This window comes from Fusarium solani (assembly GCF_023522795.1).
Source record: "Fusarium solani strain SB1 chromosome Unknown bctg00000002, whole genome shotgun sequence".
Lineage (NCBI taxonomy): Eukaryota > Fungi > Ascomycota > Sordariomycetes > Hypocreales > Nectriaceae > Fusarium > Fusarium solani.
This window is the reverse complement of record NW_027072155.1, coordinates 2574756-2586991: the sequence shown is the minus strand read 5'-3', so window position 1 is coordinate 2586991 and position 12236 is coordinate 2574756. Positions and strand designations below refer to the sequence as shown.

The following is a 12236-nucleotide window of genomic DNA, read 5'->3' as shown; positions in this document are numbered from 1 at the left end:
CTTGGCTACCTAGGGGTAAGTTACGTATGAGGCTCGTCGTACAAGGACGACACATGAAAACCGCCATTGTTGTTGTTCTCGTTCCTGAACATATTCATACCACGTAGCACTCCTTTTCTGCTGAGTACTTGTCTCTGCTTGTGCATCCACTGTGCCGTGAACAGTCACCCCCAATTATCGCTGCAGAGCAGCCAAGATGCCGCCCATGGAAGATAGACCCACGCTCCTTCGGCCGCCGGAGCCGGACGCGAGCAAGTCACTGATTGAGAACGTGCTGGACGTGACGGAGCTCAAGGTCCTGGGCCAAGTAAGTTCATCAACCCGTGGGGCTCGTCAATTCCAACACTGACCGCGCAAGGACGTCTTTACAAACACGCGCCCCCAGTGGCATCCCCCGGGCGCCCGCGGCATCTACGGCGGCGCCGTCATCGCGCAGTGCCTCGCCGCGGCGCAAAAGACGGTGCCAGAGACTTTCCTCGTTCACTCGTGCCACTGCTACTTTCTCCTTGCGGGATCGTCCGAGACGCCCATCCTGTACCACGTCGAGCGCGTCCGTGATGGTCGATCGTACGCGACGCGCACAGTCCAGGCTCGGCAGAAGGGAGCTTGCATCTTCACCACCACCATCAGCTTTGTCCGTGAGGCTACCTCTGATAAAAAGAGACGAGAGGTGCGGCATGCGGCGAGTCTGCCGGAAGGTGTGTCTGCGCCGCCGGATGACTGGGATGGTGAGCCGGAGTGGGCTCGTACGGGGCCGTTCCAGAGCCACAGGATCGAGGTTCTCCGGGCCGGCGATCCAAAAGTCGAACCGCAGGACCGCAAGTGCCGACAGTGGATGCGGTCGCGGCAAAAGATCTCTCCGTCAGGTGGACACCAAGCGCATCTAAACGCGCTGGCGTACATGTCGGACAGCTACTTCATCGGCACCGTATCCCGCATCCACGGGCTCTGGCGGTTCCCCTTCTCCCCAGACGAGGTGCCCTCTCTGGATGAGGCGACGCAGGAGCAGGTGCGCAGCCTGTGTGAGTTTGAGGGCATGGGCAGCAGTGTCGAGGAATGGCGAGGCCGACCGCACCTGGGCATGCTGGTGAGCCTCGACCACAGCATCTACTTTCACGAGCCGAGGGCCGTCAAGGCCGACGAGTGGATGTTTACCGAGATGGAGAGCCCGTGGGCCGGTGATGGTAGAGGCGTCGTTGCGCAGAGGATATTTAGCAAGGATGGCGAGTTGTTGGCTACTTGCTACCAAGAGGTGAGTCTTTGTTGAAGGTACTTGATGTGATGTTTGCTAACGTTGGGTTTAGGGCGTTGTTCGACTCAAGCAAGATGGGGGGAGAAAAGAGTGCAAAGCTATAGATGGCTGAGTAACATTCATTATCAAGAGCGTTTGTAATATTGTTGGAGAGCGAGATAGAAGGTTTTCACGGTTGGCCTGGATACGATTCAAAGTTCGCAACTGTTAATCCACACACTTTTTTTTTTCTAGAGTGAAGCAAACGTCTGTTCAGTTTTTGTCTTTGTGACTTCAAGAACAATGAAGAGTACCTACACGGGAACCAGCAGAACAAGCATCAACTCAAGTATTATGCAGACAATGCATGTCTCCCTTTTATGTTCTAGCAAGATCGGGCTGCCCAATTCTTGATCATAGGGAAATAACCTGCATACATAGCATCATGCTTTCTATTTTCGCAAGAAGATTCACAAGAGAGAGGTCTCAAAGTTTTGTATAAATAGCACTGGGTTGTGAAACTCAGACGACAGCATCTCAACAACCCTCAGCACAACCACCATCAGATCAACACCGCCGCTCTTGTTAGCAACGCTTTTCAAAGACAATCACCATGTGTCACAAGACCACCGTATTCTTCACGGTGTGTGCGCACTCCCGGAAGGTTCCCACAGTCAAGTGCGGCAAGGCCCTCTGGTGGAAGCCCAAGTTGTCCAAGGATCAATGCATCGTCACGAGAATGGCAGAGCTGGTCCGCGGTTGGTGCGCCGAGTGCGAGGCCGTCTTCAAGGCCAATGGTATCAACAGCACGGTAGCCAAAGACTTTGACCCCCGATCTGCCGACTTCATCTCGCGGTACTGGGCCTACAAGAGCCAGGCGGGCTGGGTAGGCCCCATGGATGCCACCCTGTTCCCCAAGGATCTAGTTGAGCGCAAAGACGAAATTGTCTGCAACACGCTTAATGATACTCGATATGAGATCTACGCCCTGCGGCGTGAAATTGAGGTATACGGTGCTGACAGGATCTGCATTGAGAAGCTCTTCAATTGCGTAGCCCCCGGCCCATCCGATTTCCCGACTATCATCGAGAAGGCTCGTCGCCTCACCCTCGAATGGGGTATATTTGGCGGAATGGATGAACCTTTGTTCCCCCGAATCAGCTCGTTTCCTGCCTCCAAGGCGAAGGCTCCAGAGATGGCTGCACAAGATCCGACAGGCGATGCTCCTGAACGGGTTTCCCAAGGGGAAGTCTACAATTGGGAGTAACCCTGAGTAGATCCCTGAGAAGCAGCAAGTGAGTAATGACAGAGACTGACATGGAAGAGCGTGTGACGGAGCGAGCCTACCATAGGATTGTAGGTGAGGCGGGTATCACTAGGTTGAGACAGAGATAGATATCGGAGTTTCGGATAGGCAGGTCGTTAATTAATTGATACGATTCTAAATCCCCTTGTCAATATTGATATTGTGAAGAACTGACGTGACGGTACCTCCTTGGTTGCAATCGTATTGCTGCGGTATCCAATAGTAGGCAGTGTTGATGTGAATAAGGTCTAGTCACGCTTGGCAGGACAAAGAGCCAAGCAGCCGGAACAACTAAGTTCTGGCGCATTCCAACAAGCTTGGCCTTTGAACATGACATGCTCCTTGGCAATCAGGTCAGACAAGTCTCGGTTCTGAAATCGGGCCATGGCTGTTATTCAAATGGTAAGCCACAGAACCAAGGTGCCCAAAAAGCTGGGTGAGGAGGCAGACAGGATCTTTCCATCGGTTAATAGCGAGATCTGAGGTCAAAGGATAGAACCCATAGACATGACTCAGCTGTACTGTCGTTAAAGTGTTGTCATTGTTCAGAGGTGACGGGAGTCTAAGCGGGGTCGCTCATGGAGAATCCATGACGTTGACATCGAGTTTGAGTTACCGTGTGACCGATGCGAGAGAAAGGAGGTAAATCCGACAGCAGCTTAGGTACCTAGGTAGTGAACGTAGAGTCTTCTTCTAAGCGACTGTCGGTCGTTCGCTTAGGACCATAGCGAAGGCGCTGTCGCTACGACATATGGAATCCAAGAAAAGTGATAGTTGTTCGTCGTGTGGCGTAAAGACAAAAAGAAGCCTGCGAAACTCATGCGACCTCGATTACGGCCCTGCCAGGGGACGCCAAGTCCACTGAATGACAACCGAGCTGCGCCAAGGTCCGAGGGCAGAGGCTGAGGTGTAGAGCTAAAAGGCGAGGGTGTCGATACTGAGGCGCAGTGGAAAGGGCGAGATGCATGGACAAAGTATGTCGTTGTGAGTCGAGATGAACGCGTCATTATCGTGATTGGCCAAGTTCGATCCATCTTTCGTCCTGTTTCTGCCTCTGTGTTGAAGACTTGTTGGCTGTGATAATGTCTCGGTTCTGCCTTGGTAAGTTGGTGATTGGAGGAAATCCTTATGCAGTTGGAAGGAACGCCATGTTGGGACCGGGGTAGAACAACTCTTGGCAGATCCTTTGAGGCTGCGCATAATGGGAGTTTAGTGTAACTGGAGAGTGGGTGATTCAAGAGATTCTCTTGTCGAAGGAATCTCCATCAAGAGACGGAGGCTTTACAAGTATCTCAGGTACCTCTACCTCAAGGCTGAATCACGTTCAGAGATGCCTTGCCTCTGTAAAGTGGCGCTGGCGCTACCGTCGGTAAGGGAAGGCGCACCCAGGAACCTGCCTTAGCGGGTGGGCCAGTGGACCGGGGAAGGTCCGGGGGGGCGTCGGGCGTCGTCAGTGCCTGCAATTTTTAGCTCTACCAGTCTTTGAAACATGGGAAGGTGGTGACACTGGGTGAGTTAGATATGGAAGTCGATCCCGCATAAATCAGCAACCTCCATTCTTTCCTTTCCCCATCTCGTCCTGCTGAGAGCAAGTATCGTTTGGTGGGTTTTCAGGTGTTGCTCTTAATTCTTTCTTCTCAAAGTCCATCCCTACTTTTTTTACTCTTCTTTTTCCTCTTTTCCCTCTTCTCCGCCGTTCCTTTAATCATCAGGAGGTTTGTCGTCAGATAAAGTTCGGGGCAAGCACGGCTGGCATAGACGCTCCGACGACTCCATCGCGAACCCACGGTCGATCGACATGATGCGCACGCTCCCCCTCCTCTTCTCCCTCGTCGCGGGAGCTTCAGCTGGGACCGTTCTGGCTCCCGTCAACAAGCAGAAGTTGGATATTCCATCATCGCTCCACAAACGCGACGGAACACTGAACCTCGATGCCTTCAACAACATCTCGGGCGGCGGCTACTACGCCAAGTTTGAGGTCGGCACGCCACCTCAAAAACTCAGCTTCCTCCTCGACACGGGCAGCAGCGACACTTGGGTGAATTCGGACGACACCGACTTGTGTAACGACCCTGAGTTGCAGGCCCAGATTGGCTCATGCTACGCCACATGCATGTTCACCACACGATGCGCATACGACAAGACACCCAGCTGACATCATGACAGTCAACCCCGATGATAGTAGCACATACAAGCTTATCGATCGCGATGGCTTCGACATTAAGTATCTCGATAACCGTCGCATCGAGGGCGACTACTTCGAGGACACAGTAACCATCGATGGCAAGAAGATCACGAAGCAGCAGCTTGGTCTTGCCGTCACCTCTGTCCGCCCAACTGGCATTATGGGCCTGGGCTTCTCCGCTAACGTCGCCGCCGAGAAGCCGTATCCAGCCATTGTCGATACTATGGTCTCCCAGGGCTTGATCGAAAGGGCAGCTTTCAGTCTCTGGCTCGTATGCCACCCAGTGTCCTCACCACTCCAACATCGTCCAACTAACATGGGTTATAGAACGACCTCTCCGCCGATGATGGAAACATCCTCTTTGGCGGTATCGACAAGTCCAAGTTTGTCGGCAAGCTCGCCACCCTGCCTCTCGTGGCTTCAGCTAGTTCCCTAGACGGCAATGTCACCTCGTTCGCCGTCAACATCAGGGGCATGGAGGTCACGATACCGGACGGTCAAACCAAACTCAACCTTCAGGGCTTAGGCTCCGGTGCTGTTGCCATCCTCGACTCTGGCTCCACTATCTCCCTTATTCCTGATAGCCAAGTCAAGGATATCTACGACCGCTTCGATATTCTCTCCTCGGCTCCAGTGCGGTCCCCTTGGTTGACTGTGCCTACGCCAAGGACAAGGGTGAGGGTATCAGTTTTGAGTTCGAGTTCAAGGACAAGACCATCTCAGTACCCATGGACGAGATGGTGATCGATGCCTTCGCGGACCAGCAGAGCGCATTCGAAGACCCGCGATTAGACCAGTACTTTGGTGACTGGGATGGTGTCTGCATGTTCGGTCTCAGCGCCGCCAGCAACTACGGTGTCAGCCCCAAGGGCTTCTTCCTCCTTGGTGACACATTCCTGCGCTCCGCCTACGTTGTCTACGATCTCGCCAACCAGCAGCTGGGCATTGCCGAGGCCAACCCCGGCTCCAGCAAGAGCGACCTTGTCGAGCTCAATGCCGACGACAAGGATCTCCCTGATGTCCGTGGTGTCGCCAGTAAGTCCACCTTCAGCCCTACTGACGCTTCCTCTTCCACTGGCTCCCGCCCGACTGTCACCGTCACCGCCGGAGCTGACGCGTCCTCAGGCAAATCCGGCGACGACGATGACAGTGCAGCTGGCCACCTGGTCCCTGCTCTCATGGCTATGTTCATGATGGCTTTGGGTGCCGTGGTGACAGTTCTGTAAAAGGGTTTGGGCGGGAGTTTAGTGTTAAAGGATAAAGAGACGGCTGGCGTAGGACATGCATGGCAGCATGGACTGATGTATTTCGTTGTCACATCTACTTCGGGGGCAGAATTCCCCGTCAAAGTTTACGTCTCACGACATGTATATACGATACCCCCTTGTTGGAAAGAAACATGGTCATATTTGCACACATCAACAACCATTTGTACATGATCCTACCCCTACCTATCCCGACCCTAACTCGCACAACTGGTCACGCCAGGTACTTCATTGTTCGGTTTAAAAACAAGGCATACATACACAGCCTGCTGGATTCACTCTACTGTCCACTACTTGGATCAAGGGTCAGGCCAGTACACACATCATATAGATAGATCGCTTTGTTGTTTAACTCCTAATCCATTTTAATTCACAAACCCCGGGATCTTGTCCCATGTGCACTTGAAAGAGAAAGAACGTGCGCATACCCCCAACGCCCAGTCTATTATATCATCCCTTTGCTCTGAAGAGACGACTGTCCTATCCCATCTTGTTGTACCGCTCTCTCGCCTTGTCCTGCACCGTGTTCACGTAGTCGGCGTAGCTATTCTTGGTCTTACGCTCAGCCAGCTGGGCTGCATCACCAAGATTACCGCCCTCTGCACCGAGACCGACACCCTCCTGGTAAGCGTTGGTCACGATCACGTCGGTTCGCCCGTCTCCGTTCGCGCCCAGGCCTGCACCAGTTGCCCAGCCCATCTTGGCAAGCATGCCAGCGCCCTTGGACTGGGCAGGCTTAGCTGGCGGAGCGGGTTCCTCCGGCTTCGATACCGGCTTCGATACCGGCTTCGATACCGGCTTCGGCTTGCCATGTGGTGCTGGAGTAGGCTTGGTGGGCTGGTTGTATGCATCTCGTCTCTCCTTGGCGCGGTCGCGGTACTGAGAAGCTGCTGCATCCGTCTTCTCCTTTGCTTCCTTCTGCAGTCGCTTATCTCGAGCGGCCAGCCTGGGGAGGGCAGCTTTGACCTGCTCCTCATTCGCCATGGCGTTTGCGTGGTTACGCGACTTCTCGTGGATGTTGACCTCGTCTACTGATTTGTACTTGCGCATGCAAATCAGACACATCAGCCGATCACGGTCGACGTACGAGATTGGTGGCTTCTCTGCGACATCGGTAGGTGGCTTTGTTGTGTTGTCAGACAAAGCCGGTGTCTCAGACACAACCGGGTTGCTAGAAGCCGCAGGCTCAGGGGCGCCAATCTTGGAGGCTCCAGATATCGAGATCTTGATCGCAGGTTGGGCTTTCGGTCCATCAGCTCCGCTCCCTGACAGCGATATCCGCAGAGGAGTTCGGTTGACGTCGCTCAGCTCAGGCTTATCGGATCCTTGGTCGTGGCCATCGCGGAGCTCATCTCTCTTTCGCTGCCACATGGCCATCTGTCCAGCCATCGGCACCATCTTCTTGGTGGAAGACGCAGGTAGACTACCATCCGCCTTGCGCTTCTTTAGCTTCTTGTCATTCCCTTCATCGGCGGGTCGTTTCGAGGTGCTCTCCCCCTCCGGAGGTTGTGTGGTGACCACCTGTTGGCTGGGGTAGACGTGAAAGTCTCGGTAGCAGACACGGATGCTTGGGTTGAACAGAGGGTTGAAGGACAAGTGGTCAATCTCAGGTGTCACCTCCCGTTGCTCAGGCACAAAGACGCCCATGTGCGTGCTAGACACAGTGACTGGGCAGGCCGCAACAGTGAACGACCGTGACTTGCGGAATTTGGTCATGGCGGCTGCGGCATCCTCCACTGTCCAGAATTCTGCAAAGCCGTACTTGAACGACTCGTTGGTGTTGACGTCGCGCATGAGGAATACGCGATGCAGGGACCCGGGCCTGGCACCGTAACCTGTCGTGTCACCAGTTGGGGCTGTCGACTTCAGCTTGGGCGCACCGTTTGAGCTGTCTTTGGGGTTCTCTGGTTTCACAAGCTCCAGGCGCTTCATGTCGTCCGCCAGCATGCTCTCGTTCACGAAGGACGCCAAGGGGTAGACAACAAGAATCTGGGACGGCACGTCGGCAGCATCTGCCACGCCGGTAAGGCTTAGTTGCCATGCTGGTGCTGTTGTAACATGTTTAGAACCGATGTAGTGAAGCGAGCAAACCCAACTTACCGGCTTGAGGACCACCGCATATCTTGCACTTGGTCCGAGTAGAGTAGTTGGAAAAGTCACACTACCTTTGATCAGCATAAGAATTGCACATTCATAGCAGGAGACCTACTGTAGGACAAATCCAATTCTCGCCGGGGCTTCCTCGAACATCAGACTCATCGCGAGTGTCTCGGCTCCGAGCGTAGTGAATATACGCATCAAACTTCCCTTCTGGTACGTCATCAGTGGGATGCGACAATTCAACGAGAAGCTTTGGATAATGCTCTCTCATAAAGGTGATTGCATGATCGACTTCCTGGAACTGAACAAACGCCCTGCGATGTCCTGTCCGAACTTGTCAGTGACGGCGAACTGGAGTCTGGTTGTAGAGATCTCACCCTTTGAGGCTGACACGCGCACGTCGATCGACGGGAACTCGGCGGCAATCGAGTTGCTGAGAATACTTTCTCGCAGCTACAGGCTCTCCAATTAGTCTTGCGAACTGATACACTGGCCGGTGATCGGATATGGAGCTCGGCGCCGTTGTTCGTGTGTCAAGACAAGCAGCGCGGAACAGATAACAGATGGGAGCGGTCTCCTGGACAAGCGGTTTTCCAACTCGATGACCAGAAGGTATTTCCAGGGCTTGGATTCACTTGCTCAGATCGGCAGGGTACCAACCTCGTTCGACGATATGCTGAATGGTAGACCTTCGAGGATGACGGTATCGCTAGGCTTGCCGGCCTCGCGCGTTGGGCTGTGGGAGCGGCTGCGGTTGTCGTAGCTTCCTGACGGGGACTGAGAGTTGGGGTCATCCTCGTCTCGGTACCGGCCTTTTCCACCTCGGTGCCTCTCGTTCTCGTATCGGTCACGGCCATAGTCTTCTGTGCCGGTGTAGCCGCCATCATCATACATACCGCCATAGTCGTGCTCGTCTCGGGCATTGGCATTGTACCGGGGGCCTCGTCTCGAGTATCCATCATCGGGGCGCCCTTGTCTGCGATCGTACTCCTTGTCGTAGCGCATGTCGTCGTCCCGGTGCCGATAGTCTCTCCCCCGTGGTTCGTCGCGGAAAGCTTGCCTGGGCGGAGACCTGGAGTGATCTCGCCGTCCCGTGGGGAAGTCAGCCGAAAAGCTCAAATCATCCATGGAGGTCCTTCTCATGTATTCCATCACTGCCAGAGGCCCGGGTTGTGTGTTTACCCTGCCGCGATCGGTAGCCGGCGTCTCGGTCGTGGTAGTTGTCGTTTGGATTCATTCTTAGTTGGTCTCCCAGTCGAGCGTTTGCGTCTGGTGATAGTGATGGTGATGATCGCGCATAGAAGCGTAAGCGCGTACGGTGAATTATTCGTATTCGCGCAAACCAAACGAAAGTGAATGAACAGATAAGAACGTGAAGGAAAAAGCAAAATGGAAAGTTTGCACGACGAAATGTTTATACAAGGTCAAGTTGTTGGCAAGGCTTGGATGGGAAGAAGTAGGCTGATGACATGTTTCCTAAAATGGTATAGCGCTTGTGACATGCGCTGCACGAGGCCTCACTGATGTGCATTAAAACAACCCGGACACTCAGCATAAATCAATGTGAATCAAGACTGCACCTAGAATTTACGATAATATCATAAAGTGCTTGGCTTTTGGTCTTCTTTTTCATGAAACCAGTCCTCCGCAATGTGCCGCTAATAAGAACTGCAGAAGTGTCACCGAGTAGATTAGAAACTCTCACCACTCAAGAACAAGACAATCTGAACCCGGGCTTTGGGCTTCGTGTCTCGGCTGTCTCTTGATCTTGTCCAGAAGGCTTCTAATCGCTGCATGCGGATCCTTGGAATGGATGCCTTGTTCCAAATCTTTTCTACAGTTTGCGCATGAACCTAAGCTTGCTCCGTGGGGCTCTCTTCGCCCACCATATATACTGCATTCTGAATACAATATTGCTACGGAAGTAATAGAGAGGATTATTCAGGACATTTCTTCATTAAATAAAATCAATCTCCTCTAAAACATTGCCGTTCAATGTTGATTCTCCTTGGTTCGTTGTCCCCTCTTGGGTACTAGCCGTCAGAAACCCAATCAACCCAATGACATATCCTCCCACTCTTGACGACGACAACTCCGAGGCGAGCCTAACCTCCTCACTATCACATAGACCGTAGTCAAAATGACAGCCTCGGAAAATAATACTCAGGATGCCTGGGAACTGTCAGATGAAGGCTGTCATGTCGCTCTGACCCATGACCATCTCAACGCCCAGGCCATCATGGACCGTGTGCGCAGCCCCTCTGCGGGTGCCATTGTGCTCTTTGCAGGTAAGCAGCAGCATCACCTACTCACCCTTGATCAGTCATTCAACGACCGCAGGCACAACTCGTGACAACTTTGCCGGCAAGCCCGTCAAGGAGCTCCAGTATACGGCCTATCGCCCGCGCGCCCTGCGCTCCATGCTCACCATCGCGAGGGACGTCCGGGACCGGCACGGCCTCCGCGGGGTCGCCATGATTCATCGGCTCGGGACCGTGCCCATCGGCGAGGAGAGTATCCTGATCGCCGTTTCGGCGCCGCACCGGCAAGCGGCATGGCGGGCGGGCGAAGAAGCGCTGGAGGAGTGCAAGTCAAAGGTCGAGGTGTGGAAGCGTGAGGAATTTGAGGGTGAAGAAGGCGTGTGGAGGGCAAATCGCGATGGAGTCATGGGACAGCGGGAGGAGAAGAAATGACCGTTTTCAAAGAGCGATTGGAAAAGGAAAGACTTTTGAATATAAAATTTCATTCGCTATCATCATATAAACCTTGAACCTAGACGTATTCCCCTATCGTCATGAGGTAGGTATCTCGAACCTCCCAGGCCCCCCGCCTACTGTACCATGCCTCAATGCTCCGAACATCCATGCCTCCACGGCGAAATCCAACCGCTAAACCCTCATCATTGTATCATGACCGCACCGATACTCCCATCCTTGAAAAATCACACCCCTTTTTCCTTCAGCAATGTCTATGCCACCTTGGGTGCGTCAAGCTTGGGCGCCTCCACCTTGGGGGTTTCTTTCTGGTAGACCGGAGGTGGCTCGGTGAGGATCTCGAAAGGACAAGGGGGGGTCTTGCTTCCGCAGCAGCTACCAAACATCACTACGCATGTGTAAGCTCTAGGACGAATGCATATTATTAAGGACTTGGGCAACTTACCGATGTGGCCATGGTAAGCCTCTGTGAATGTGACATCCATGCCCAACCCTTGGATCTCGATGTCTTCTGTGAAGGCGGAGGGGTAGACGACGATGCCGTACTCAGAATGGAGAATCCGCCAGAACTCGAGGGGGAGCCTAGATACTCGGTCAATTCAGTCGCCAATGTGAGCGTATTGCAAGATTCTTACTTGTACTGTCCACGTTTGACACAGGCGTGCATGAAAACGCAGACTGTCTCGAGGACAACGCGGCCTTGGTTGACGGCATCATCCAGCTGCTGTGTCTCGAGACCGTAAACCCGCTTGAGGCGCTCCTTGGAGCAGCGCATGGCGATGGACCACCCCTTGGCAATCTTGTCGATATCCCGCTCGGGCCACTCCGACATGATGACTAGATTTTGAGACTGGTTGGAGGGGAAGGTTGGGATAAGGGCACCTCAATAATGCTGGTGTAAGTGAGCCTTGAGGTGGGATGGCGATGCTCTGCTGCCAGACTTAGCAGAGGGATTGCAAAAGAATGCAAGGTGATGAAGGAAAATAAACAGGTGTGAGTTGAAAAAATAATTGAGCAGTCTCTTTCACTGAGAACCTCTTTGATTCAAGTACCTTCGTCCTGTCCATGCAGGTGCTCACCACCTCAGCGCGAGTCGCGTGGGTGGAAGCCATCAAGGTGCCTCACTCACTCTGCGGTCCATCATTCTTAGCAGCTTCGACTCCCCACGTCCCTGGCTAAAATCCGTCAAGGTTCGCCAATCACGGCCGTCCGAAGCAGCTCATTGACCCCCGTTTACAATTGCTTGCGGCTCTGAGTCGGCGTGGGGTCCATCATGGCTTCCATCAACCATGCAGGAGGGGGAGGGGGAGGGGCAACTTGAGGAACCCTTCTGGCCTGCCTCCTCGTCATCATGTCATGTCATGACCCATTGAGCCGGCCGATCACCGGATTATACAGAGCAAAGAACATGGTAAGAAATGATGGAATTAGAGTA

The 12236-nt window shown here is 53.6% G+C and overlaps 6 protein-coding genes across 6 annotated transcripts; 4 read left to right on the top strand and 2 right to left on the bottom strand.

Moving 5' to 3' along the window:
• Nucleotides 1-196: 196 nt before the first annotated feature.
• Nucleotides 197-1364, top strand: MRS44_004771 (uncharacterized protein; the record flags this gene model as incomplete). The annotated part of the gene is made up of 3 exons (XM_065622328.1): nt 197-307; nt 386-1252; nt 1305-1364. 3 exons carry the CDS (start codon nt 197-199, stop codon nt 1362-1364), a joined length of 1038 nt encoding a protein of 345 aa, XP_065478400.1.
• A 480-nt stretch (nt 1365-1844) lies between these two features.
• Nucleotides 1845-2498, top strand: MRS44_004770 (uncharacterized protein; the record flags this gene model as incomplete). The annotated part of the gene is made up of 1 exon (XM_046283203.2): nt 1845-2498. The coding sequence occupies one exon, from the start codon at nt 1845-1847 to the stop codon at nt 2496-2498; it is 654 nt and encodes a 217-aa protein (XP_046136086.1).
• Nucleotides 2499-4335: 1837 nt separating this feature from the next.
• MRS44_004769 (uncharacterized protein) lies at nt 4336-5948 on the top strand (the record flags this gene model as incomplete). The annotated part of the gene is made up of 4 exons (XM_065622327.1): nt 4336-4600; nt 4689-4993; nt 5050-5355; nt 5397-5948. 4 exons carry the CDS (start codon nt 4336-4338, stop codon nt 5946-5948), a joined length of 1428 nt encoding a protein of 475 aa, XP_065478399.1.
• Nucleotides 5949-6467: 519 nt separating this feature from the next.
• Nucleotides 6468-9215, bottom strand: MRS44_004768 (uncharacterized protein; the record flags this gene model as incomplete). The annotated part of the gene is made up of 5 exons (XM_046275567.2): nt 6468-8035; nt 8088-8148; nt 8197-8411; nt 8465-8540; nt 8748-9215. The coding sequence occupies 5 exons, from the start codon at nt 9213-9215 to the stop codon at nt 6468-6470; spliced, it is 2388 nt and encodes a 795-aa protein (XP_046136088.2).
• A 1012-nt stretch (nt 9216-10227) lies between these two features.
• Nucleotides 10228-10780, top strand: MRS44_004767 (uncharacterized protein; the record flags this gene model as incomplete). The annotated part of the gene is made up of 2 exons (XM_046275568.2): nt 10228-10375; nt 10428-10780. The coding sequence occupies 2 exons, from the start codon at nt 10228-10230 to the stop codon at nt 10778-10780; spliced, it is 501 nt and encodes a 166-aa protein (XP_046136089.2).
• A 275-nt stretch (nt 10781-11055) lies between these two features.
• MRS44_004766 (uncharacterized protein) lies at nt 11056-11633 on the bottom strand (the record flags this gene model as incomplete). Its single annotated transcript, XM_046280900.2, has 3 exons — nt 11056-11189; nt 11247-11383; nt 11437-11633. The coding sequence occupies 3 exons, from the start codon at nt 11631-11633 to the stop codon at nt 11056-11058; spliced, it is 468 nt and encodes a 155-aa protein (XP_046136090.2).
• Nucleotides 11634-12236: the final 603 nt, after the last annotated feature.